Source organism: Balaenoptera ricei, chromosome 14, assembly GCF_028023285.1.
Source record: "Balaenoptera ricei isolate mBalRic1 chromosome 14, mBalRic1.hap2, whole genome shotgun sequence".
NCBI lineage: Eukaryota > Metazoa > Chordata > Mammalia > Artiodactyla > Balaenopteridae > Balaenoptera > Balaenoptera ricei.
This window is the reverse complement of record NC_082652.1, coordinates 49,104,691-49,129,376: the sequence shown is the minus strand read 5'-3', so window position 1 is coordinate 49,129,376 and position 24,686 is coordinate 49,104,691. Positions and strand designations below refer to the sequence as shown.

General features: G+C 37.0%; 1 protein-coding gene across 1 annotated transcript in view; it reads right to left on the bottom strand.

Moving 5' to 3' along the window:
• The window catches only part of ASXL3 (ASXL transcriptional regulator 3), a 171,681-nt gene that overhangs the window by 127,243 nt on the left and 19,752 nt on the right, over positions 1 to 24,686 (bottom strand). Inside the window, exon 2 of the mRNA XM_059893908.1 lies at positions 12,496 to 12,578. Within this exon, the coding sequence (XP_059749891.1) occupies positions 12,496 to 12,578 (83 nt within the window). The remainder of the gene's footprint in view (positions 1 to 12,495; positions 12,579 to 24,686) is intronic.

Below are 24,686 nucleotides of genomic sequence, written 5' to 3'. Positions count from 1 at the left end.
TCAGCTAAGTGCAACTATGTATCTGGCCAATGGGACATGAGAAAAACGGATGCACTCAACGCTTAGAACAGAACATATCTAAAGAGGGACTGTGTCTGCCTCTTTTTCCACCTGCCACTTGGAACATGGATTTGGTGGCAAGTCATGTTAGACCATGGGATGAGGACAAAATACTAGGGACAACAGAGCAACAGGACAAAAGGACCCTGGCTCCTTGGATATCCTGATATAACAAAGCTATCTTATCATTCCTGGGACTCCCCACCTTCAGACTGCAATGTGAGAAATGAACTTTTATTTAATTTAACCACCTATTTTGGGACTCCATGACACCCATGCAAACCTATACACTAGCTTACATAAACACCTATGCTATAAAATAAATACAGATTCAAAGTATATTCTTGGACCTCAATTCTCAGAACTTGAGAAAAAAAATCTGAAAATATTTCATTGCAAAGGATTTATTATAATCAGCAATATGCAGTTGTTGTAATAGGCTTTCAAATCTATTTTTAAATTTTAATCTATATGACAACTCTAAACAGTGGAAAGGTCAGAGATCAATATTATCATATTAAAGGTGAAGAATAAAACAACAGATCAGGAATTCATTACAAAAAATCTTTGACAGCTCCAAATTGTATTGGGTTTCACTTTATTTAATCCATAAAATATTCATTACATATATTTCATACTATATTGATATACTAAAGATCCATTTATAAAGAAAAGTCAAATGAGTTATTAATGCCAGAAAAAAGAATCAGTAAATGAATACTAGATTTTTACTGTAAGTTCACACTAGTTGACAATGTTTTCATTTACCCATTGGACTTCTCAGGCCACTCAATTTTATTGTGATTACATTTAAATATTGCTATTCATTTTTTTACAGAGAACAGAGGAAAATTTAATAAGTAAACATAAATTAAATATATTATCATGGCGTGAATGAAGAAACAGAGCAGGCTGCAAGAGTCCAGAGGGAAAATCTGAAAAGAGAAAATGGGGGCTGGATGGCCTGTGTGCATCAAATTGTCTGCAGGCAAATCTATTCGCCCTTGCTTCACAAATTACTCGTATTACAGACCTTCTATAGAATAACTGGATTAAGCATATCCAATAAAGTGATCCGTGGCACTGTGTCTTACCGAGCTCACTGACTCTCTACATCAGCCCACAGAGGCAGGAATGCAAGGCAGCCACAACCCCTTCCCTCGTTCTTCTCATAGTCCTCCTCTGGGCAAGGTCTTGATGGCAACCGAAAGCCAACGAGGCCGGAATCAAGAACATTGGATAACCATCAGAAGTACAAATTACAGTACAATCTCTCTTGCACCCCTAACTCCTGCCAAAATATGTACTATTGGAGGCAAATAAAACCAGATAATAAAGGGTGACTGGATCAATGAAAACCCATCACTTCAGGAAAATCAATTGAAAGACATGTCCCTTCAAATACTACCTTAGAATAGAAGATTTATCTACTTTTCTTCTCTTTTTATGGTCTGTCCTTCACTTACTACTGAGCTTTTGCACTTCTCAAATTCTGAAATGATCACCCTCTTCTAAGTTAAAGATGGGTCACATATTTACTAGCCATTCTTTAGACTATCCCACTAGCAACAACTTATTCCAACAAATATTCATGAATGCCATTTTCCTACGTCTAGCAACCAGTAGGTCACCTTCAACAAACGCAAATTAAGCAACAAATTGAAAACTAATCATTGTACAAAATGTTGTATTTCACTCAGACTGGTTACAGAGGAATGAAGTCATGGATTCAGGCTATCTGCAGTGGTCTGATGGAGAAAGTGCTCTACCCAGACATTTTACATCTGTCTTTTGTAAAAATAAGAAATAAAAATAAAAAGGAAAGAGTGGTGTTCTTCTGTCTCCCAGTGGAAATACAATGGACGGATGAGATGAGGAAGGATGGATAAGTGGTCATGATACAGATTACCAATAGCAGTAAAGTTTATCTGACTATTCTCTGCTTAAGAAAACGTCCTAAAGAATGCAGCAATGCTGGTTCGGATGCTACTTATCTGTTCATTTGTACCTTTTTTCCTTTCCCTAGATGCATATCTTAAAAACAGGACAATGTTAATAACTTAGCCTCCTCTACCCCCGACCTAAGTATCGTTTAATCAGTTCCATCTATTTTCATTCAGTTATTTCATAAAGGTAGTAACTGCCACTCTCTAAAACTGCCTTTTGTTAGCAATTAATGCTTTGAGTGGTCACAGCGAGTTCCCCAGAAACAATCTATAAGTCCAATATCAACAACAAAACAGTGAGAGTCCTACAAAGTCCTTGGTTCTTCCATTACCTGAAGTATGTTTCCCACCCTTACAGCATCACCTTCTAAATAAAACAGTAAGAAGTTACAATTCAAATATATCTTGCTGCTATCCATAAGCCCAAATCTTCACTAAAGATCATCCTCCTCATGTTGGACAAGCCTAACAGTGAAAGTTCAGAAAAGGCTTTGTATCTTCCCAATCTGGGTTATGGAAATGGAATTTTTTAAAAAATTTCAACCCTATTTACAAATAGGCTATAAATCGAGAGTCTCAACACACCTATCTACAGGCTAGACTTTAATCTCAGTGAGTAATATATATATATATATATATATAAACAATCAACAGTTAGCCAGAAAAGCTGCTAAGGGGGCAGGGGAGTATTTACTCAATAGAATCATATAACCAATACTTTTAAAATCAAAATATTATTAGGTTCAGGCTACAAATATTTCAAAAGGTTAAATGCAATTGATTCTGAATCAGACATCATATCCCAGATATGTCACTTGCTAGCTGAATGAACTATCCCAAGTTACTTAATCTCATCTGCCTCAGTTTCCCTATCTGTAAAATGATAAATACGATATCACTTTTTTAAAAAGATAATTCATGTAAAGTCCTTAGTATTGGGTCTAGTATAAGTAAATGATAAAAAAAAAATAGGTATTCTTTTAATCATCAAGCCCCCACTCATTAATCTGCTTGACATACAGCATAAAGCATGGTATCTCAGCACCAGGCAAAATAAATGACTGAATACAAAGATCTGTGTCCCTAATCTTAATGAGCTTGTATTTGTGATGCAAAGACAGCACTTCCTGTTATGTTAGAATATCATATATTCTACTAAGAATTCAAGAGAGAATTTAGAAATTCCTAAGTTTAATTTTTTTAATAAAAATAAAAAGCCATTATGTACTAGGATGAAGACATACTCCACAGAGGAGAGATTAAAAGACGTAAATGAATGACTCAGAGAAGGGTCTGGACCTACGCTGTTAAACCTTCAAAAGGAGGAACTTCACTTTACTCATCTATAAATCCAGCAGCTTCCACAGTCTCAAGAACATAGCACGTACTTAATAAATGTTAATGGGATGAAGACATGCCTTAAAGCTTCCACAAAACCCCCAGGACTTTACACAGTGAGCAAAAAGGAGGCACTTAGTCGGTATTTCATTGATTAAATTCTACATGTCCACACTTGTTTTCCTTTCTCTGATGTTCTCTCATTTGACTAGTAAGCACCTGGGAAAAGCTCTACCCACACACCTGAGTACCCTGAACCTGGCCAGAAGATGGTTACCAACAAACTGAAGAGAGAGCAGAGCCCAAACACAAGCCTTGCGCAGCACCTAAAACAGGACTTAACTTTTTAAAAAAATGTTAATAAAAATCATCTGTGGCTTCCCTGGTGGTGCAGTGGTTGAGAATCTGCCTGCCAATGCAGGGGACACGGGTTCGAGCCCTGGTCTGGGAAGATCCCACATGCCGCGGAGCAACTGGGCCCGTGAGCCACAACTACTGAGCCTGCGCGTCTGGAGTCTGTGCTCCGCAACAAGAGAGGCCGCGACAGTGAGAGGCCCGCGCATCGCGATGAAGAGTGGCCCCGTCTTGCCGCAACTAGAGAAAGCCCTCCCACAGAAACGAAGACCCAACACAGCCAAAAATTAAAAAAAAAAAAAAAAAATCTGAATTTCAGACAGAATTATCTATTTGATTCTGCATAAGGCATCTCAGGAGGTGTAGGATAAATAGTCCTTAATTGTCCTGAAAGAGCTAGGACTTATTCTTAGGAATTATGCACTTGTAGCTTTTAGAAAACCTGGCTTAACAAAATGTCATAATTTTTATTCCTCTGAAAACAAATCAACTATAAAAAGAAGTCCCCATGTCAGCACATCAACAGTTTTGCATTTGAATTATGTTGTCAAGTTCAAAAGCATTTAGGCATGTGGCAATTAAGAGCACAAGCAATGAAATGAGGAGATAAGGAGAAAAACACCACCTAGAAAAAAAAATTAAATAATACCACCCCAGTTAAATACCTATTTCTCCCCAAAGATCTTAACCTGCATAGGATACTTAGAAAGACTCACATACAATGTAATATTATATCCATTTCTGCTCCTATTCCTGCACTGAAATATTTATAGAGTGCTCAGTATTTCTGGAGTAAATTATACCTAGATCTCAATAAAGCTGAAATCACCTAAATTACCTTTTTTGTTCAATTATTTGGAAGGATGGAGAAAGGAAGCTTGACAGAATAAAAAGTTGTATTAAGAAATGGCCATTTCACAGCTATATTTGCATACCTTAGTGAATATTGATGCCTTGAGGGTTATACACAGTCACCACAGCTATTTTTACCAAAGCCTTCAAATAAAATCCAAATCAATTTATGTTATGTGACTCTACACATTATATTTGGACACAAAACATAAGCCAAGTATTCTACCGGTTTATATGTTAGGAATAACATATGAAAACACGTATGAGTATGTAAAAACAGAAGCACAGTACAGTGTTAAGCATATTGTTATGAACACCTTCTAAGTTGAATCAGATACTCAAAATTCTAGAAAAATTCTATGGTTTGCCACGAGCTCTGGAAATGTAAAGTTCCAAATTCTTTTTTTTTAAAAATAAAGTTCCAAATTCTGAATCACTGTTGTAGACTGAGTTTTTGTGTCTCCCCCACCCCAAGTCTTATGTTGAAGTCCTAGTGTGGCTATATTAGGAGATGGGATCTCTAAGGAAGGTATTAAGGTTGAAAGAGGTCCTAAGGATGGAGGCTTGATCTGATAGGGGCAGTATCCTTATAAAAAGAGACACTGAAGCGCTTGCTCTCTCTCTCTGCACATAAACACCCAGGAAAGCCCATGCGAGGACACAGCGAGAAGGTGGCTGTCTGCAAGCCAGGAGGAGAGGCCTCACCAGAAACCTATCCTGCCGGACACTGATCTAGGATTTCTAGCCTCCAGAACTAGAGAGAAATGTGAGAAAATACACTTCTGGTGTTTAAGCTGCCCAGTGTATGATGATTTGTTATGGCAGCCTGAGCAGACTAACCAATCACTGTTATTATAACTTCAAGCTGGGAACCAGGAGGAGTCCTGTTGCAAACTTAGTACATTAGTTTGAGGCATTCTACCTGAAAAGTGCTCCCTCCCCATTCGGCAGTCCTTTTATGGAACAATGTGAAAATTACCAGCAGAGCGTGCAACACACACACACACACACACACACAAAACATAGTTCATGAATGTCTCGTGGGCTCTACTTCTACTTTCCAAATTATGAAAAGATTATGGGGGAGATTTCACAGCAAAAGGCAAGTATAGTTGACCCCTGAGCAACATGGGAGTTAATTTGCATATAATTTATTGTCAGCCTTTCATATTTGTGGTTCCTCCATGTCTGCGGATTCATCCAACCACAGACTGTGTAGTACTGTAGGATTTACTATTGAAAAATATTCGTGTATAAGTGGACCCACAAATTTCAAAATCCCAAGTTGTTCAAGGGTCAGCTGTAGTCAACTGTGGCTCCAACATCAGATGCTTGACTACAAAGGCTTTAAAGTTGCCCAAGTCCAGGTTGATTAGGGTTGTGCTGAGGAGTTGAAATCTGACCTTGTAGGGTAATATTTCACACAATTATTTTCTAACTCAGAGAATGCTTTCACAGTAATATATCACCTCATTATCTCCTGAAGAATTATCTCAATCACTATGTCATTATAGAAAAAAGTAACTTTAAGTTTAAAAAAAGTTTAATTATGATATATCAGTTGCTTTTTAAACAATTAGTGATATCCATGTATAAATTATGAATACTTATTTAATCAGTTTTATACCATTTAATTTAAAACTAATTAATTATGCACAAACAAAGCATATAATACTAACAAACAACATTTTAAGTGACATATTTTGGGAAGAACCAAGTGTATATAAAAATGACCAGATTAGAGATTCCAAATCTCATCTAAATGTAAGGTATAATGTATGCATTCACCATTCACATCATAAACCCTACATAATCAGAATATCACGCATTTATTCAGATACCATGTGACTAGGAAAAAAGTATCATGCTTGATTTCCTCTAATTATATCCAAACATACAACTGACAATAGCTTTTGATTCATAGCTTATTAGGCACAATATATTCTCTGGGATATTTTGGACTATCAGTTAAAAAATGCTACTATAAATGGGGTAGTGCTTGTTTGAGAAAAAAATAGATTTAAAAAACGGGAGACCAGGTTTAAAGAGACCAGATAAGAAGATACTGCATTAATCTAGTTGAAAAATTTTAAGTGCAAAGAATGAATGGCAAAGAGTAGGGATATAGAGAAAGAAAGATGTAGTTAGGACACAGAACGAACACTACACAAAAGCCAACTGGCCATGGCGGGGGGGATGGGAGAAGAGAGTTAGGAATGACCCTGATTGAGATTTCTAATCTGAGTAATGACAAGTAAAAGTTTATGTCAACTAAGAGATAAATTATTCTAAAGGCTTGCTCACACACACTCACGTATACACACCTAATATACACACATAAATACATGCAGATTCCCCTATGATTCTGGTTAATAACACCATTGTTTCATTCATCCCTCTCTAAGGATGAATCCCTCACACCATTTACACAATGAGAAAATTAGACGTTAGCAAATGGCAAGGATGACACCATGAGTTAACACTGTAATTCTAAACTGTCCCAACACAAACAAACGAGACCTCCGTTTCAGTATGAAAGAAGCGACGCCAACATGGAGTCTGGAGATAAGAATTGATTTTGCAGTTGAAATTATTTGTGTTTCTTTCTTACCTTTAGACAAAACATTTCGGCAGCGAGAAAGAATCATCTCCTAAAGTGCTAATTAGAAACGTAAATCTCACCGAGAGAAATGCCAAGAAATTTTATTGTTTGTCACTATACGTGGTAATGGAATTTTCTGACATTTTATCCCCCTAGAAAAATCTTTAATCAACCACAGTACAAAGTGGAGATCCTAATTTCAGCATATCATGACAGAGACTGCAAAACAGAAATCATGAAAGACCTTACGACAAGTAGCTTAAAACAAATTTATTCTAAGAATTACCGGGGGGAAAAAAAAGTTCTCATTGATACCGGCATAATTACAAAATCTTGGGTTGTCATATGCATGCTTCACATTGCAAAATCAAAAATATGTCAATGAATAATACCAAGCACGAGAGAGACTGTTTATAAGCCTTTTCAAATGTCCCTACTGTGATATGTAATTATAGGTTGCTGCTCTATAAATGGTCAATGAAATCTAACATATATTATTTTTAAAGTAAGGCATCTATAGTATTGTAAAAGTGTACCTTATAAATATTGCCCTGCCCCCAACCCAACAGAGGGTTTTTTAATTGCTCTGTGATATTTTGGCCTTTATTTCGTGACTGCCTCACCTCCATTAGAAAGCAATTTACCTATTATCAAGTAATATGACAACTGTATCACAGTTTTTGCTACATTAATGACAGGTATCCTGTGATAATAATGCCCAGCACATAAGAAATTATCCCCACTGATAAATGGCTGCTCTGCTCTTGCTAGGTAAGTGCTACAGACCTCACTCCTTGACCTTGCTGCCCCAGGTGTGTCACTAAAACAGAGCGCATATTTCTTCGAAAGCATCACTTTAAAAATTACATGAACAGAGAAAAACATATCCTCAGGCATCAAAACTCCCTCAGTCCTCTTTGTAAAGGAATTATAACTTCTGAATAAGCAAACCAAAAACAGAAAGGCAGAATTCGGACAACCCCCAGAGTCCTTCTCCTTTTCTATGGACATATGTTTAATTACTGCAGACAAGGCTATAGTCTACAGTAGCACCCTCTCTCCCTGAGGACGTGGGAATGTTTAGCCAAGCAGTCCAAACAGGCATATCAAATATCCATCCATAAAAGCCGCAGTCTGGAATATACACATTTCTATCCTCTCTATGCAAGCAACACGGTTCTTTGATTGATTATAAGATTCTGATCATCTGAAAAGCATTCCAAATAGCAGTGTCTTATCAGTCGTTGACAACTCATAAACACAAAGTAACAGAAGCCTGGAAATACTCAGAATCAGTAAAGCAAGTACAATATAGATGGACCAGAATAAAATCATATTGACAAAAATCTTCTATCTTATTATATAGAAGGGAATTAAAACTTACAAATATATTTTTATTTTAAAAATTTCTAGGAAGTCATGCCATCATCATATTATTAATTTTTTCCCAACAAAAACCATATGTCCTTCTGACAATTTATTTTATCTATATACCTTTTTGTAAACCACACAGAGAGTACTTATTTCAGTCTGGCTTTTCCAAATAGAGTTTAATCATATACTACACATTTCATCAATAACTTGAAGAAGATACACAGAACATGATATAAAAAGCTGTCCTCGTTTTATCCTGTCTACATGAAAATTATGCAATTTAAAGTGTCACTGGAAAAGAGGAAAAGGTACCATAAAATGTCAAGAATTTTATCTCAGTCAAATAAATTAACAATATCACGTATACTGAACACATTCAAATACTCATATCAGCTTTGCCAAAATTATTGGTTTATTTTTTATTGTAAGTTACAAGTTTAAACCAGAGGCACCTACAGTGTATGAAAACAGGCAACAGCACAATAACCTTCCTCAAGTTCACAGCTAATCTGCCAGAGGCTATCCGCATGCATCTATTTAATGGAGTTCCCACAAAGCTGGTAGATTCCTTTTGATTAAAACAAACAATTAAAAGTAGGATGGAAAATACAACTTGTAATGTTAAAAAGAAGCTTCCAACTCTAAATGCAAGCCAAAATCATCACTAAGGACCAGCAAGTTAACATCTTGAGGAAGATTATTTACTCAACAAACATTTACTGAGTATCTTCTGAGTGCCAGGAGTGTTGGGTACCCTGCCCTTAAGGAGCTCACAGACCAGCGGGAAGACAAACAAGGACAAACTTACAGTCCAGTGAGGTCAGTGTTATAGGAGATCTGCCTGACACACAGAAAGAAGGGCCACCACCCCCCCCCCCAACCCAGTATTTGAAACAAATGGTGTTATTTTAAAACAAATGGCATTGGAATGATGATGGATAAGGGGCCAATCTTCTCTTTTCCAGAAATGCCAGGCACAGTGGTGGACTGTTTGGGTGAGGGCCACTAACATGACTTCTCATTCATAGAGACCACTGGGAGGTTATGGACACATCAGTAACTTTCACAGTCACTCCCCTACAGTTAATCAGGCATATCTGAAAGCCTGCACATCTTGAAAAACACATCATTAATAAACATCTAGAAATGAAACAGCTATGTTTGACCTTATGATGATGGAATTTCTAAATGTAACTTTACTTAAGAAAAACAGATATAGTTACACTTGATTTACTCAGCTACCATAAATATCTGGAAAACATTTAAGAATTTGGAAGGTAGCAAAAGAGTACATTAAGTAGGCAAAATAAATGTCAGAATCTGCTCCCTAAAGCAATATACACAACAGGTAGGAAAGCTGAAACTCACTCAGAATCTACATCCTACTTTTATTTTTTTACTTATTTTTTTATTGGGGTATAGTTGTTTTACAATGTTGTGTTAGTTTCTACTGTACAGCGAAGTGGAATTCCCTGTGCTATACAGCAGGTTCTTATTAGTTATCTTTTTTATACATACTAGTGTATATACGTCAATCCCAATCTCCCAATTTATCCCACCCTCCCACTATTTTCATTTTAGAGATGAGTCTAATAAGCAAACTAGATAACAAGGGGAGAGTAGTCACAGATATACGAGCCATAAGTAACTGTCACAACTGACAGGAGGGAGAATTCAAAGAAACAGAAAGAAATGAGAACATAAAATGCATATTCTGAAGCCCTTTGCACAGAGCTGATTTTACAGAGTAGAACTTAAAATAGAACTATGGTCTCTTTCTTTGCCTGGTTCCTTTCCTATTTAACTTGTGAATTCCTTGCAGGTACTTTCAATAGTCCTATAGGGGTTCATCAGTACTTGTAACAACAAACATTTTTTTTTTTTTCTTCACAGAAGGACACAATAATGGGGGAGGGGATGAAGAGGGAGGGTTGTATTTAGAGGAATAGGGTATGTTTTCCTTTTCAATGTTCTTACTCTTTAAAGAAGCTGCTTTGTGTTTTGTTTGTTAACATATACTTAAAGCCCTTTAATATACCATTCTGGGAAGACCAGCATCTTGAAAAAAATACGAAAAATGTTGTTACAATGATAAGTGTAATTAAGATGCTGTTCATGGTCATGGTACAGGGGTTTTATATCTCAAGGTAAATAATAGCTGATAGTGGCTTAGTCACTCCTCTGGAGAAGAATATCATGATGAACAAATTTCAAATGTCTGCTTATAGAAGCTTTTTATGCCTGCATTCTCAGGTTCCTCTGGCTCAGAGCCCACATCTGACAGGAGCTGAGATCTCTAGATTTTTACCCCATTTTTTCTTTTGGCTGTAGCACAAACAGTTCCAGTGCTTTCTAAATGGCATAAATATTTTCAGGGTTTCTGACAGGCAGTAAGGGGAAAATTAATTTCCAGGTGTCCCCATTTTGTTCCCTAACTCCTCACACTGACGTCTGGCTTAGAAGCAAGGGTCCCCTTGAATAGCGCTTAGGCTCTGTCAGCAACTTCCCTCCGCAGTGTTACCTCCACGTTGCGGAGGAACAATTATTGCAAACAGGGTAGTTACATTAGCTCAGGCTCTTTCTTCAGAACAGGCAGAAAAAGCCTCCAAAACAGAGACGAAAACTTAAGCCTAGGCATCCTCTACCCCACTAAATTGTGATGTTCAGGGATCAAACTTGCAAGAGATGCATTTTAAACAGCTAGAAGCTGATGTGATTCACATGTTACAGTAATGGGAGTTACAGGTAATACCAATTTTTTAGGAAAAGTTGGCCTCGGGAGGACATTGATTTCTCTCAGCAGGTTCTATCTCAAGATCAGATTCAAAAGGTAACTCAGCAGATTTAATTTTCACCAAGCTGAGATCACTGCCTTCTCAATGGCTTATAGGTAGACAACTTCATACAATTAAAAAAATTCACTCTATGTAACAAGGATGAGTAGATACACATGCGACAGCCCTATGGTTATTTTACCCTGTAACAAACTTTTTTTCCTCCTTGAGTAAGATCATTTATATGACCCTAAACTGCTGGATAAAGCCAAAACTGTAAAGTTCATCACTAAATAAAAATAATCATCATAGATAAAATATAGTATATCCATACAATAAAATATTATTTGGCAACAAAAAGAAATGAAGTACTGATTCATGCTACCACATGGATGGACCTTGAAAACATGATGTTAAATGAAAGAAGCCAGTCACAAAAAGCTACACAGCGTATAACTACAATTATATGAAATGTCCAGAATAGGCAAAACCACAGACATAAAAAGTACATTACTGGTTGCCAGGGGCTGGAGGGAATAGGGAATTGGGAGTGACTGCTAAGGGGTATGGGGTTCCATCTCAGGATGAAAATGTTCTAAAATTAGATAGCAGTTAATGACTGCACAGCTTTGTGAATATACTGAAAACCAACGAATTGTACATTTTCAAAGGGCAAATTTTATGGTATATGACTATCTCAATAAAACTGTTATTTTTTTAAAGACTCAATAATTGATCAATGAGGCTCCAAGTAGAGTAATTTGAAATACGAGGACTAAATTTTCAACCATATTCGTTGGCACTTCGAATTTTATCAGAGTGAGCTCATCTTATATCTTGGGATCTACCTATTAAGACTGTAAAAAAGTTTCTCTTTCACTACTCACTTTCAGAAACAAAAGTCTCCTCTTACACGAAAGAGAAAGATGAGTAACTCCAATCAGAGGCTAATTCACACAGTGCCGCTCTTTGTTAATGAAGTACACTCTGTATCAATCTGTCTAATTTATTAAGCAAACAGGTAGTTCCAAGGAAATCTTGGGTCACCCAAATATTTGGTAGTCACAAAAGAATTTGCAGGTAGTTACTTAATTCACAATCATCTACAACATCAAAATCTAGATACCCCTATTACTTTGCAATCAGTAGCAATTATTAATCAACGAAAACAGAAAATGTAAATATGAATACTGACCTTGTTTCTTTTAACCCTTCTTTCTGAATGACTTCCAATATCTGCTTTGCTGTCATTGGTGAGTTGGGGTGTTTTTCTAGTGCCTAAAAAAATAAAAATAAACATAAGATTCCTAGATTACTGCATAGAAACGTACAAGATGAAAATGTGTGTGAATCATGCAATGTTTCCTTAAAATTTTAAAAAGGCTGTTATGCCAAAATTAGGTTCCATCACACAGATCAGGTGTCCAAAGTGAGAACATAATTTTTTTTCTGGACGTTTATGGCAATTTGTGCAACATATAGGGGTCATTCTGCAAAAATGTCACAAAGGCATACACACCAAAAAAAGAAATGTGAAACCCGAAAACACCAAGTTCATAAATGTATATAATTTCCTTTATTAAAAAATGCTAACATTTTATGGTTAAAGTCATGTTTTCAGGCTGTTAAAACATTTCTTAAATTTCTAAGACCTTGGAAACATGAGCCTGAATACCACCAAGAGCAGAGAACAAAGTGCTGGTCAGAAATGACCTCACTGGATTCATATTTTGATCAACTTCTCTTGTATTAAAAAAATAAATAAAAACCCTTCATGGCCAAAATGGAAAAAAGCATACAGAAACCCAAGTATCTCATTACAGTGTGTTTTCCAGTTCAGCTCAGTTTCCTTTCTTTTGCCTTTTCCAATTCATTTCAAGTAAATCCCTTCCTCTTCCCATTCAGCCCATCTCAGCTTTATGAACTGAGTCCTATTCTCTTTCTCTCCCCTTCTGTCCTGCTTATTTTTGAGTGGAAGTGAACTTTTTTAAACAAAGTATGGGGAATATATGGGACACAGTTAATTATTTCCACAGGCATTAGACCATCAGCCCTGGAAAGCAAGCCCCTTTTATTTACCCAGGGACTTCACATGTAGTGAAATCCGTAAAGAACGATGCCCACACTGCTCACCAACAAGGTCTATAGGACCATCTCTGGGTACAAGAAACAAGTGTACACACATCTTCACAATGACTTCCTCCAAGGGTAGATGACACCGACTTAAATTTTCTGTACAGGAGCTTCTGCACAAGTCATGGCCCCATGCAACTTAATAATTCTAGAGTCCTAATTTATGATTATTATGAATATTAGACCAAAATTCTCATAATTATTAAGAATTAACAGGGTCACTCTAAAAACGAAAAATTAAAAAGGCTTCCAAATATGTTCAAAAGAGCTCTGTGATCTCTTCTACGATCAATGGCTAAATTTCGGCTAGGTCACTAGCAAAGGTTCTGCTCCTCAAGGTTCTCCAGTGAGTTACATACACAGCCTGCCCTACCTCACCATTAGGGCCACTTTCCCGTTCTCCCCTTTCTAGTTCCCAGGAAATTTCCCCATTTTCCCTAGTCTGGATCAGTCTCTTAGTTGCAGTTGGTAATTCTTTAAAGAATAGCGAAATATGAGCTACACTGGAAAGAGAGTGTAGCAACAAGTATGTCAATAGGAAAGAAGGAAAACTGTCCTCACAGAGGATGCTTTGGAGAGCTGAACTGTCAAGGGGGGAAGACACATAGGCATAGCTGTATAGGAAGAGGACTAAAGTGTACAAATATTGGTTAAAAAAAAGGCAAGAAGGAAACTGCATAATAGAGCTGAAAAGGGGAAAAGATTAGGTCACAAAGAAAGGCAGGAACGATACAGACATGAAAATGAAATAGCCGACAGAGTTTTTAAAATAAGAAGAACTGTAAGTAGAACAGTGCATACTTATGAATTACTGAAAGGAGATGCCGTGGTCACATGGACTGTATACAGGGTGGGTGTCACCCCAAATGATAGGCAATGCTGGGGACACTAATGGTCTCTCATAGAAGATATGGGCAGAAGGTCAACAGACACAGACATACACAAGTAAGCAAACAAGGAAGAGGGAAACTGGCGGGGAGAGACACGGGATGGCAGAAAGAGGGGCACAGAGGAGAAGGGAGAGAAAGGAGGAAAATTGAGCTGAACTGGGAATGTCCAAAAGGCAAACTGATGAAATCTAGAAAGGGCCGAAGAGGAAACTCCAGTGTACTGGGTAACGTTTTAATGGGAAGTTGGGCACGCTCGAAAGTGGGGTTACTCACTGTGGAGGACTCCCTGTTTCTCTTCCTGAGTACAGGCCCCTCAGCACACCTGGGCAGCTCCTCCCAGCAATTGAGAGAATTTGGATAGCCCTGTCCCCTTCTCTATGACATCACATCCTACTCTACGAAGGAAGTAAAAGTGCCAAGAATTACATCGTGAAGTGGATGAGAGGCAGGAAGGAAATGATGAAGCCACACAAACACCAGAAGCCACCCTCAGTTCCTGCAAGACAGAGAAAGGGGACAGAGAAGGAGGGGGTCCTGGATGTGAACAAGCTTCACTGAACTAGCTGTGGGAACATTTAGAGAACAAAAGATAGAGAGATTACTTTCACGGAACAAAACATGGAGAGCGTCAAAATAATATGACACATGGCAGAGACATGAATCAGACTCGCAGGCAGCCACACTCCAACAGGACAGTGGGAAGAAGCCACAGTCAGAGTGAAACTACAGCCCCAAATGTTAAACTGAGGAACTGCCCACGCCCCAACGATCGATGTCTTGGCTATGAGGTGTTAACGGTTTCATACGTCCTGCAAAATCATACTCCCTGGATTATCTTTCTTGACATTCTCAAATACAACTAGTATCTGAGTATGTCTTCCTGGTTATGTAACACTTATTTTGAATTTAGCATGTTCTTCCAATTGTTTTCCACCTTGTACCTACCTCTTTAGAAACAGGGGACAAGGATGCAATAGAGAAGGGAAGGGAGTAGGATTATCCACAAGTTTTAAGGTCATGTATCATAATAAGATTTTTCTAGAAAGAGGGCCAATAAGTATTTTGGATAATCAAAACAGGTTCAAACCGACTTGGGCAATAATGATACAATTGTAACAAAATAGGAAATCCAGTTTCAAAGTCTGCCATAGATAATAATTATTAATAAAATCATCTTGTTTTCTGGTTGTAAAAACTGGAAAAATGCAAACTCATACCTATATTATAGAAAACAAAGTGCACTCATAAGCTTACAACCAAGAATATTAACCCCTGCTAATATTTGTGTTTTCCTTCTAGTTTTTTCTATTCACACATACTTTTAAAATATAATTATAATTATATAAAGTACATGTATGCATAGTTAGCTGTCTTACTTTTCTTCATGTAATTTAAATTCTTCAAAATGGGCATCATAATTAACACGTAACTGAAGACAGGCATTTACGTTGTTTTAAAACTTAATTAATAAAAGTAAATTTCCAAAGAATATAATGAATGTAACGTTCTTAGAATATTAGTGAGTCAAAAGGATGTGAGCTCTGTCATGTCTCTTGATACACTGTCAACTGTTTGCAGAAATATTATAACAATTTATACTCTCACCAAGCAGAACTGAATCTGCCTCTCTCTCCACAAATTTGCCAGTATTAAATCTTATCTTTTTAGCAATATTTGCAAACATAGTAGGACAAAGAAGTTGCAATTCATTGTTACTCTAATTATATTTTTGTAATACTAAGGAGGACAAAAACTTTATTTCAAATGAATATCCTATGGGACATGAGATGGGATATTTCTGTCTTTCTCATTAATGTGTAAAAAGCTATTTATATAGTAAGACATATTCACTGTTGTGCATGTTAATAATAGATTTTTATTCCTTTTGTTGGTTATTTTTTGGATATTTAGGGAGATAAAGTTTTCTATTTTCACATGAACTACTCCATCAGACTTTTCTATTGTGACTTCACCTGCTCTTACATTTAGAAGTTCCTTTTATCCAGAGAGCGTGTAAATATCTGCAGATGTTTCTTGCGGGTATTTTATGTTTTCATTTTTTAGTTCATCTGGAATGTATCTTTTTGCACCCAGGTGAAGAACTAACTTAAGCTCCCACCTCCTATTAATGTTAAGTCAAGGTTCCCCAACATAATTTGTTTCATAAGCCGGTCATGGTTAGTGAGGCATCCTCTGGCATACAGTAATATTAGGGCAATGAAAACTCTTTTGGATGTGAAACCAATATATAAATGTGGGAACCCAGTATATAAAATGCACAAAAGCAGAGCTGCTGCTGAGGTAGAGATGAGAGGGCTCAGAGCCCCCAGAACTTACTCCCTCTAATGGCTGAAGGCACTTCTGGGAATTTTCAGGGCCTCTGAAATAAACTGCAAACCACTATCCTTGGGGCTCATCCAGGGGTCCTGCTATGCTCCCCTGATTTTCAATCAATTCCTGTGCCAGCACCACCCTGCTTAAATTGCTGTACTATTACAATACACTTCACTATCTGGATAGGACACAGCTCTCATTACTCCTTCTTAAAATTCTCGTTGTTCACTTCTTTATATTTCCAGATGAAATTTAGATAGGAATTAAACGAGACATCTAATTAAATTTTTAGGAAATGTACACACATTGTTCCATGTGTTGAAGTTTTATTTTATAAACTGTAATAAGCTTTTTATTAAGTGTTTTATATTTTGGGTTGCAACGATGAATACACTTTTTTTATAAATTATCCTCACATTTTATCGTTAATACATACAAAAGCCATTGAACTGTGATAATTATTATCTATATGAACAGCTAATTGAACTCATAATAGTTCTAATAGTGTAGAAGTACAGAATCATATTTTCCACAAATACCATGAATTGTTTCTCCTTTCTAATAGCTCTCTGTTTTCTTTCTCCTACATTATTTACTTTGGCTAAAAAAGTGATCTTTTCTAGTCCCTTTCAAAAAATTTTTTGCTGAAAATGGAAATGCTTTATAACTTATTTCCTCAAAAACAGGCTCTTAAAACTGCTGTTTCCCTAAGAAAATCTGTAGCTAGAATTATTAGAGCTCGCACTGCCAAGAAAAGGCTGTAATCAGAAACCATTGGCCAGATATCACTGTCTCTTCTATACAAATCAGAGTCTGTCACAGTGTTCAACCTTTACATAAAATGCCCTTTCTTTCTTTGTGAAACAAATTGTTCTGCCGTGTTAGAGCTATATTTGTGATTCCACTTGACTCTGTCTCCCTGAGTTGTGTTTTATATCTCTCATGCTTCCTTCTCATGCACTAAAGTCCTTGCAATTCTCAACTATCTTCTTTCTTCCGCATTTCTACTCCCAACAGGTTGCAAATTCAGCACTGCTCTCCCAAAAGTGGAATTTCCATGGCTAAGGACACAAAGTACACACACAATCAGTTACCTCCCTAGCAATGGATTCGCTTGTACTTTTCAGAGGATACGAACAGATGTGCAGAACTGGCAAAACACCACTGGATGTCACCTTCTTTACTAATGTGACTAACTATATCAGAGCCTATCTCAAAGACATTTAGATTCATACAACTTTGAGGCAAGACAGACTCTTGTCCCAGAAACCTCTTCTCCAAGACTTCTACATGCCCCAGTAGGAGGAGAAAAAGAAACTTGCAGACAAGGATAGCAATATAGTTAAGAGAAGGAAACAGATATTTGCTAAATCACTGAGGACACAGGCCATGCTAAGAATGTATTTTTCTGTTTTAGGTTCATTCTTTCAGCATTTTTCTGGTCCAGGAATACTATGTATCAAACATTTTAAAGCTTACTCAAGCTGACTCAGAAGAGTCATTTCCAGTATCCCTAAGATAAACACATTAGACCAGTGTTCATCTAATGGTTGAAGTCTTGGTCCTTCAGGCCCTGAAGAAAATTTTCTGAGCTTACTTACTTGACTGCAAAATAAAAAGATTTCTACAACTTAAAATCACATCAATGATACATATTTAGATCTTTCTCTAACATTAAAGTGTCTTCCCTTAATCCATATTGGCAGTTCATTAAAATGTTTAGCTATTTAAGGTCTCATGTATTAGGTAAACGATTTGGAGGTTATAACAATAAACCATTATATAGCTCTCTACAATTACAGAGTGTTTACACACAACATATATTATTTTATTTGCTTACATACAACATATATATATATTTTTTTTTATTTGACCCTGACAACAACTCAGTGAGATGCATATAAGAGGCAGGATTAACCTCCTCTGAGATGCACTAAGTTGAAGTAATTGGTCCAAGGTCATAAAGCTACCAAGTGGAAGGACAGGACTTGTACACATTATGATATTATTGATGACAATGTGTAAATACAATAAAAGCAGCTAATACATAGTAGACAACTCTTCCGTGCTAAGTCTCCAGAGGTTTTACTTGTATTACAATAGACTCCTGGATTCATATATTTAACATTCCCTATTTCCACTGTTCTTGAGACACCTCAAAGGTCCATGTCATTTTGATGAGACATGAATTTGAATGGCTGGTAGTATTCAGATGAGAAAATTAACCACATAGAAAGTGACAGCATCTTGCCCACCACCTAATAGCTGCACCTCAATTAGGTTGCTGTCTGCTCCTAACATATGTGGTTACTAGTTAAGGGTTTAAGGGTGATGTTTACAATTTCTCTATCCTACTTGCATGCATTTTATGGGGAAATTACATGCTATAGTAATATATGTGAATGTGTGACTTAAAAGATGCAGAATTTTTGTTATAATAGCCTTGAGAATCAGGCCTATTTCACCCAGAAAAAGGGGATGTCCAAGAAGATAGAGTGCCTCTGAGACCTGGCACCTAGGAAGGGATGGGTCTAGCCAACACTGAAGTCTGCTCCTTTTACTAAGTTAAATTACTTATTGTCTTGAGCACAAGGCTTTTACAGAAACTGTGGGCTACAGTCAAGATAATATATGCAATATCGACCTCACAATCCCCATTCCAGCAATCTCACGCTTAAGAACAATCAGATATTTCCTTGAACTCTCAGATAACGGTTTAAATTGTACTTTCCCGTGGTAGCGCCTGTCATTAATTAACATTATCTGTTTAAGGATATTCTTCCAGCTACACTGCAAGCCTCATGAGATCCAAGTCCTTGGTCCTCACTCATGTCTGTAGCATCAGATTACAGCACCACTAAGTAGGCTTCGATGAAGACCAAGTTAGTTTGGAGTTGCCGTATATTAGGAATTTTTATAGAATAATAAAGAAGGTTATGAGCTTTGGAGTCAGATGAAGCAGGAACACCTACTTACTAGCTGTCTGATCTTAGATATTTAACATTCCTGAACTCAGTTTCTTCATTTCCTCATTTATAAAAATGTTGTGAGGACTAAATGAGATCGTAAGTGTAAAAGAACTGATTATTTCCGTATGCCAAACGATTGCCTACAGCAACATGTGTTAGTAAACACTGGCTAATACTATTGGCTGGGGGGGAAAAAGCCCCCTTTGAGCACGGCCTAGAAACAGGAATCTTTTCAACACAAAGAAGAGAGCTATAAAAAAAAAATATGATGGGGGCTTCCCTGGTGGTGCAGTGGTTGAGACTCTGCCTGCCAATGCAGGGGACACGGGTTCGAGCCCTGGTCTGGGAAGATCCCACATGCCGCGGGACAAGTGGGCCCGTGAGCCACAATTACTGAGGCTGCGCGTCTGGAGCCTGTGCTCCGCAACAAGAGAGGCCACGATAGTGAGAGGCCCGCGCACCGCGATGAAGAGTGGCCCCTGCTTGCCGCAACTAGAGAAAGCCCTCGCACAGAAACGAAGACCCAACACAGCCAAAACTAACTAAGTAAATAAATAAATTTATTAAAAAATATGATGGGCATTACCTGGGGTGTCTCTGAGATTTCCTGCGTAACCTGCACTAGGGTTTCTACAAATCAGGTTAGACACATATTGCCACCCCTTGTCACCTGATCGCGGCCAAATTTATTCCCTCTGGATTCAGACGTAAACCTGCACCATGTGGTGTCTGGTTTCATCACCCCACAGTCTTCCTCCTTGTGTTTAACAAGAGGGATTATACACCACGGCACTCTTTTAGACACTGCTCTGTTACCTAGGAAGACAAGCACCCTGCGGGGACAAATTATCCTGGTGTGCCTGTGTTACAAATCAAGTGAAAATAGAGAATATCAGCAGCAACAACTTACTTCCAACAATATATACGTACAGACAAACTTTCCTGCAACTATGACATATAGTATCATAGAATATTCATCAGAAGGAAATTCTGTCTTACAGTTAAATTATTTTGGTTGCCCAGCTTCATAAAACCTGAGCAGAGCTGAGAGGAGAGAGGTGGCTTTCTGAGGCCTGGAACAGTTCAGAGAGTGATCACTACCTGGATTTGAAGATAAAATTCTATCTAATTGAGAGTTGACTTCTAATTTATGGGATTTTGGCAACCTTGTTCTACCTCAGTAAGTTTCTAAGCTTTACAAACAGTTTATATTCCTTTTAGACACAGAAAGAAAACGAAAGTGAGAGACACCTAGAATTTCTACAATGTTCTAAAAAAGGTAAAAGAACAATATTAATAATTATTTAAATGATGACACATACAAAACCTGTTTTAAAAAGTCAGACATCCCTTTAATGAAGAAGAAATACTTACACCACAAAAATATGCAAAGTCTATTCAGAACCTACTAATTATTAAAAAAAAGTTTCTTCTGTGTATCAAGTAAAAATTCTGCTTTCCTATTACTTCTACTATGTAGTCCTAGTTTTTGCCTTTGAATGTGACATATATTTAATATTCAATTACAAGCACTTTGTTATCATAAAAGCTTAAAGTAAAGTAATTGTGTTACATGAATTTCTAAAATGGGATCCAATAATTTATTCACAGGATATATTGCCACCTATTTGAAAACACTATTAGGGGCCCAGCCTCCCTTTATCCCCAGGCTAATGGATCCTTGGTTTCTTCCATCAATCCTCATATAAAACAGCTTGCAGACTACCTTCTGAATCACCCTTCTTTGAATATTCTTGAGTTTGCCAACGTCACCTGTAAATCACACCTTTAAGAATTATACTCATTGAAATAAATTAGCTAAATACCATTGATAAATATTCTAAATGTAGTCTGATTGAAACAATCTGTATGGTAAAACTATTACTTCTCTTTTTCTAACTCGTATAATTACGTTAATACAACCTAACACAACACTTGCTCTTTTTCAGCAGTCTTCACACTGTCAATCAACTAAAACTTCCAGATCGTTCAACATTTGCTTCTGAAACCACATGCATAATTCTGTGGTGTATTTTCCAAACTTGCCAGACATAAATGTATCTCTAATGCACTAGTGTTTGTTTCAATCCATTTTTGCAGGCTCTGAAATCCTATTATTCCCTAATACCTGATTATTTAAGGTAACAGGTAAATTTTGTATTATCCACAAATTTGAGAAATATTTATCCCAGTTAAATTTCATCTTTTTAGGTGCAGGCTGTTCATCCAAGCTTATAAACTTCTTTTGGAATCATTATTTCCTTGTCCAACTGTTCTGTTCCCCTTTTTATTTTCTGATATCCACACATTTGACAAGCATGATTTGATGGATTCCTCCAAGTTATTCATGACAGGTGAATAACGCAATGAAAAACAAAGCAACAAACCATGTGGCTGCCACTGGGATCTCCTTTCAGAATGATACTCATTAGCCAATCGGTATAATTTGTCTACAGAAGTTCAATCTGCTAAAAATTCATTTAATTATACTATCGCCCAGTTCATATTTGCCCATCACTTTTAAAAGAGTCCCACAAGAGACCACATCAAATGACTGGCTGAAATTTAGCTCCTGCAGGCACATCCTCCTGCTGTATGTCTAACAATCCTGTCAAAAATAAATAAATTTAATTGGACATGAATTAACTTAGAGAATCCATAATGCCTTCCAGGGATCACTACTTCCATTTCTGTTTAATAATGCACTCTAGAATTTTACTGGGAGTTGAGATAAAGATCTACAGTCTGTAATTTCAAAAAATTTCTTTTCCTTCTTTGTATAATAATAACAATAGAAAATACACAACAGTTACTCTGCATCAAACTCTATTCTAACATACAAGCTTACTTAATCCTCCTAACAACCACCTTATCATACTTAGGTGACACCACTATCACCCTCATTTTACAGATGACAGATGAGGTAACTAAGACGCAGAGGTGTTAATTTGACTCTCCCAAAGTCACACAGCTACAAAGTGGTTCAATTCTTGGACAACTGATCCCCTGTTCTCTGTGATTTTCCCCATGATTATCAGCAGCACTCCTGATCACATCTGCAGATTTTTTCAGTGTCTTGTCTGTCATCAAGCTCATATTTCGTCATTTCTTATCCCATCTAAAACACAGTGGATATAACTTTTATATTACTTTCCTTATCACACCTTCTTTTAAAAATATGCATTAGTTTAAAGAAGAAAAATACAGTGAAATATTTCAAAAATGAGAAATCATGCCCGATGATCAAGTTGCTGTGACTGTGACCTAGAACATGGTACCAATTCCAAGGCAGCTAAAATGCAAAGGCAAACAATCAGTTAACTCCTGTTAGCTTAGAGACATTGGTTTATCAGAGTAGATAAGGTTTTCCTATTCCTGAACTAAGAGAATCATCTCATATGGAAATTCATACAGAGGCACTGGGTGGTAATAGGATCTTCAAAGGCAAACATAGAACATATATAAATTCTATTGTTGAACCTCTCATAAAATCTAAACATAACATAAAAATATAATAATTGAGACTAATTAGGTGAAATAATGCAGTTAGATAGTATTCCCAAGGTCCAGTATGATTAATTTAAGAGTATATACTCTAATAGACGACTTGGAGTTTATTTATATTTTACTACTATAGGTAGATATGACAACTCTGAAAAGCAGACTTGCAGATGGTAGAATAAGATATTACGAAAATTAAGAAGTTTAATGTGTATATTTGTCCACACGTGGGAGACTAAACACCTGTCCATATGGAAGTCTCTGGTCAAAGCCAGCATTCTCCTCAGGATAACATTCTGAAGAAGCAATCAGTTGAGACCCCAAATTTCCTTATCTTGGAAATCCTTACAAGGTGCTCAATAATACCTTAATAATAGCAAGTAGTACTTACATGACGCCAGAAAGCATTTTGTAATAAAAATAGGCGAGGCACTTTTCTAAGAACTTGATTTATGTTAACATATTTAGTTCTCAAAATCACCTATCAAGGTAGGTATTATTTTTCTGTAGATGAGAAAATTAAGATGCAGATATTTTAATTCACTTATTCCAGGCTAGTCCCAAGTAACAAGCAGAGGGGAGATTCAAACTCACGCCCTTGAACTCCAAGTGTTTCACCACCACAATATGCTACCACAATATGCTACCTTGTAGCAAACAGTCCAAACTTACTTGGAGGGTAATTTAGCAGTACTATTAAAATGTAAAAGGTAGGTGGTCCCATTTGTTGAACCTGGTCTGTCTTTAGGTATTTTTCTTACAGAAATCCTCAGCTCTTCCTGCATGTTCAATAAACCATCATTCAAAACACTTTTTTGAAAGACAATGTAAGAGAGAGAGACGGTTAAATAAATGAAGCCACATACATACCACAAAATAATACACAGCCATTAGAAAGAAAATATGTACTGACTGATATAGGAGGATATCCACAAGAAAGTGATGACTAAAAATAAGCAAGCTGAAGAACAATATGTATAGGAACTTCCCTGGTGGTCCAGTGGTTAAGAATCCACCTTCCAACACAGGGGATGCGGGTTCGATCCCTGGTCAGGGAACTAAGATCCCACATGCCGTGGGGCAACTAAGCTTGCGCACCGCAACTACTGAGCCCATGCACTCTAGAGCCTGTGTACCACAACTAGAGAGCCCACACGCTGCAACTACTGAGCCCGCGTGCTCTGGAGCCCGTGTGTTGCAACTAGAGAGAAGCCCATGCACTGCAATGATAGATCTCGCATGCTGCAACTAAGACCCGACTCAGCCAAAGAAATAAATAATTTTTTTTAAAAAAAAAAGAACAATATGTATAGAAGAGGTATATATTCAAGTACATGTGGTATATATACAAATACACCCACAAACCCCCACACACACACATTCACACCAGATAAAAATATTCAGACACTTAACAATTGTTACCCTGGAGAGTGGCAGAAAAGCAAAAGCAGAAGGAGGAAATTTTATACTTTTAAAATATCTTTGTATTTAGAAGCACAAATTACTTTCATAATCTTTAAACTGTATATGAAGATAATCTCTATATTATACAACTTATA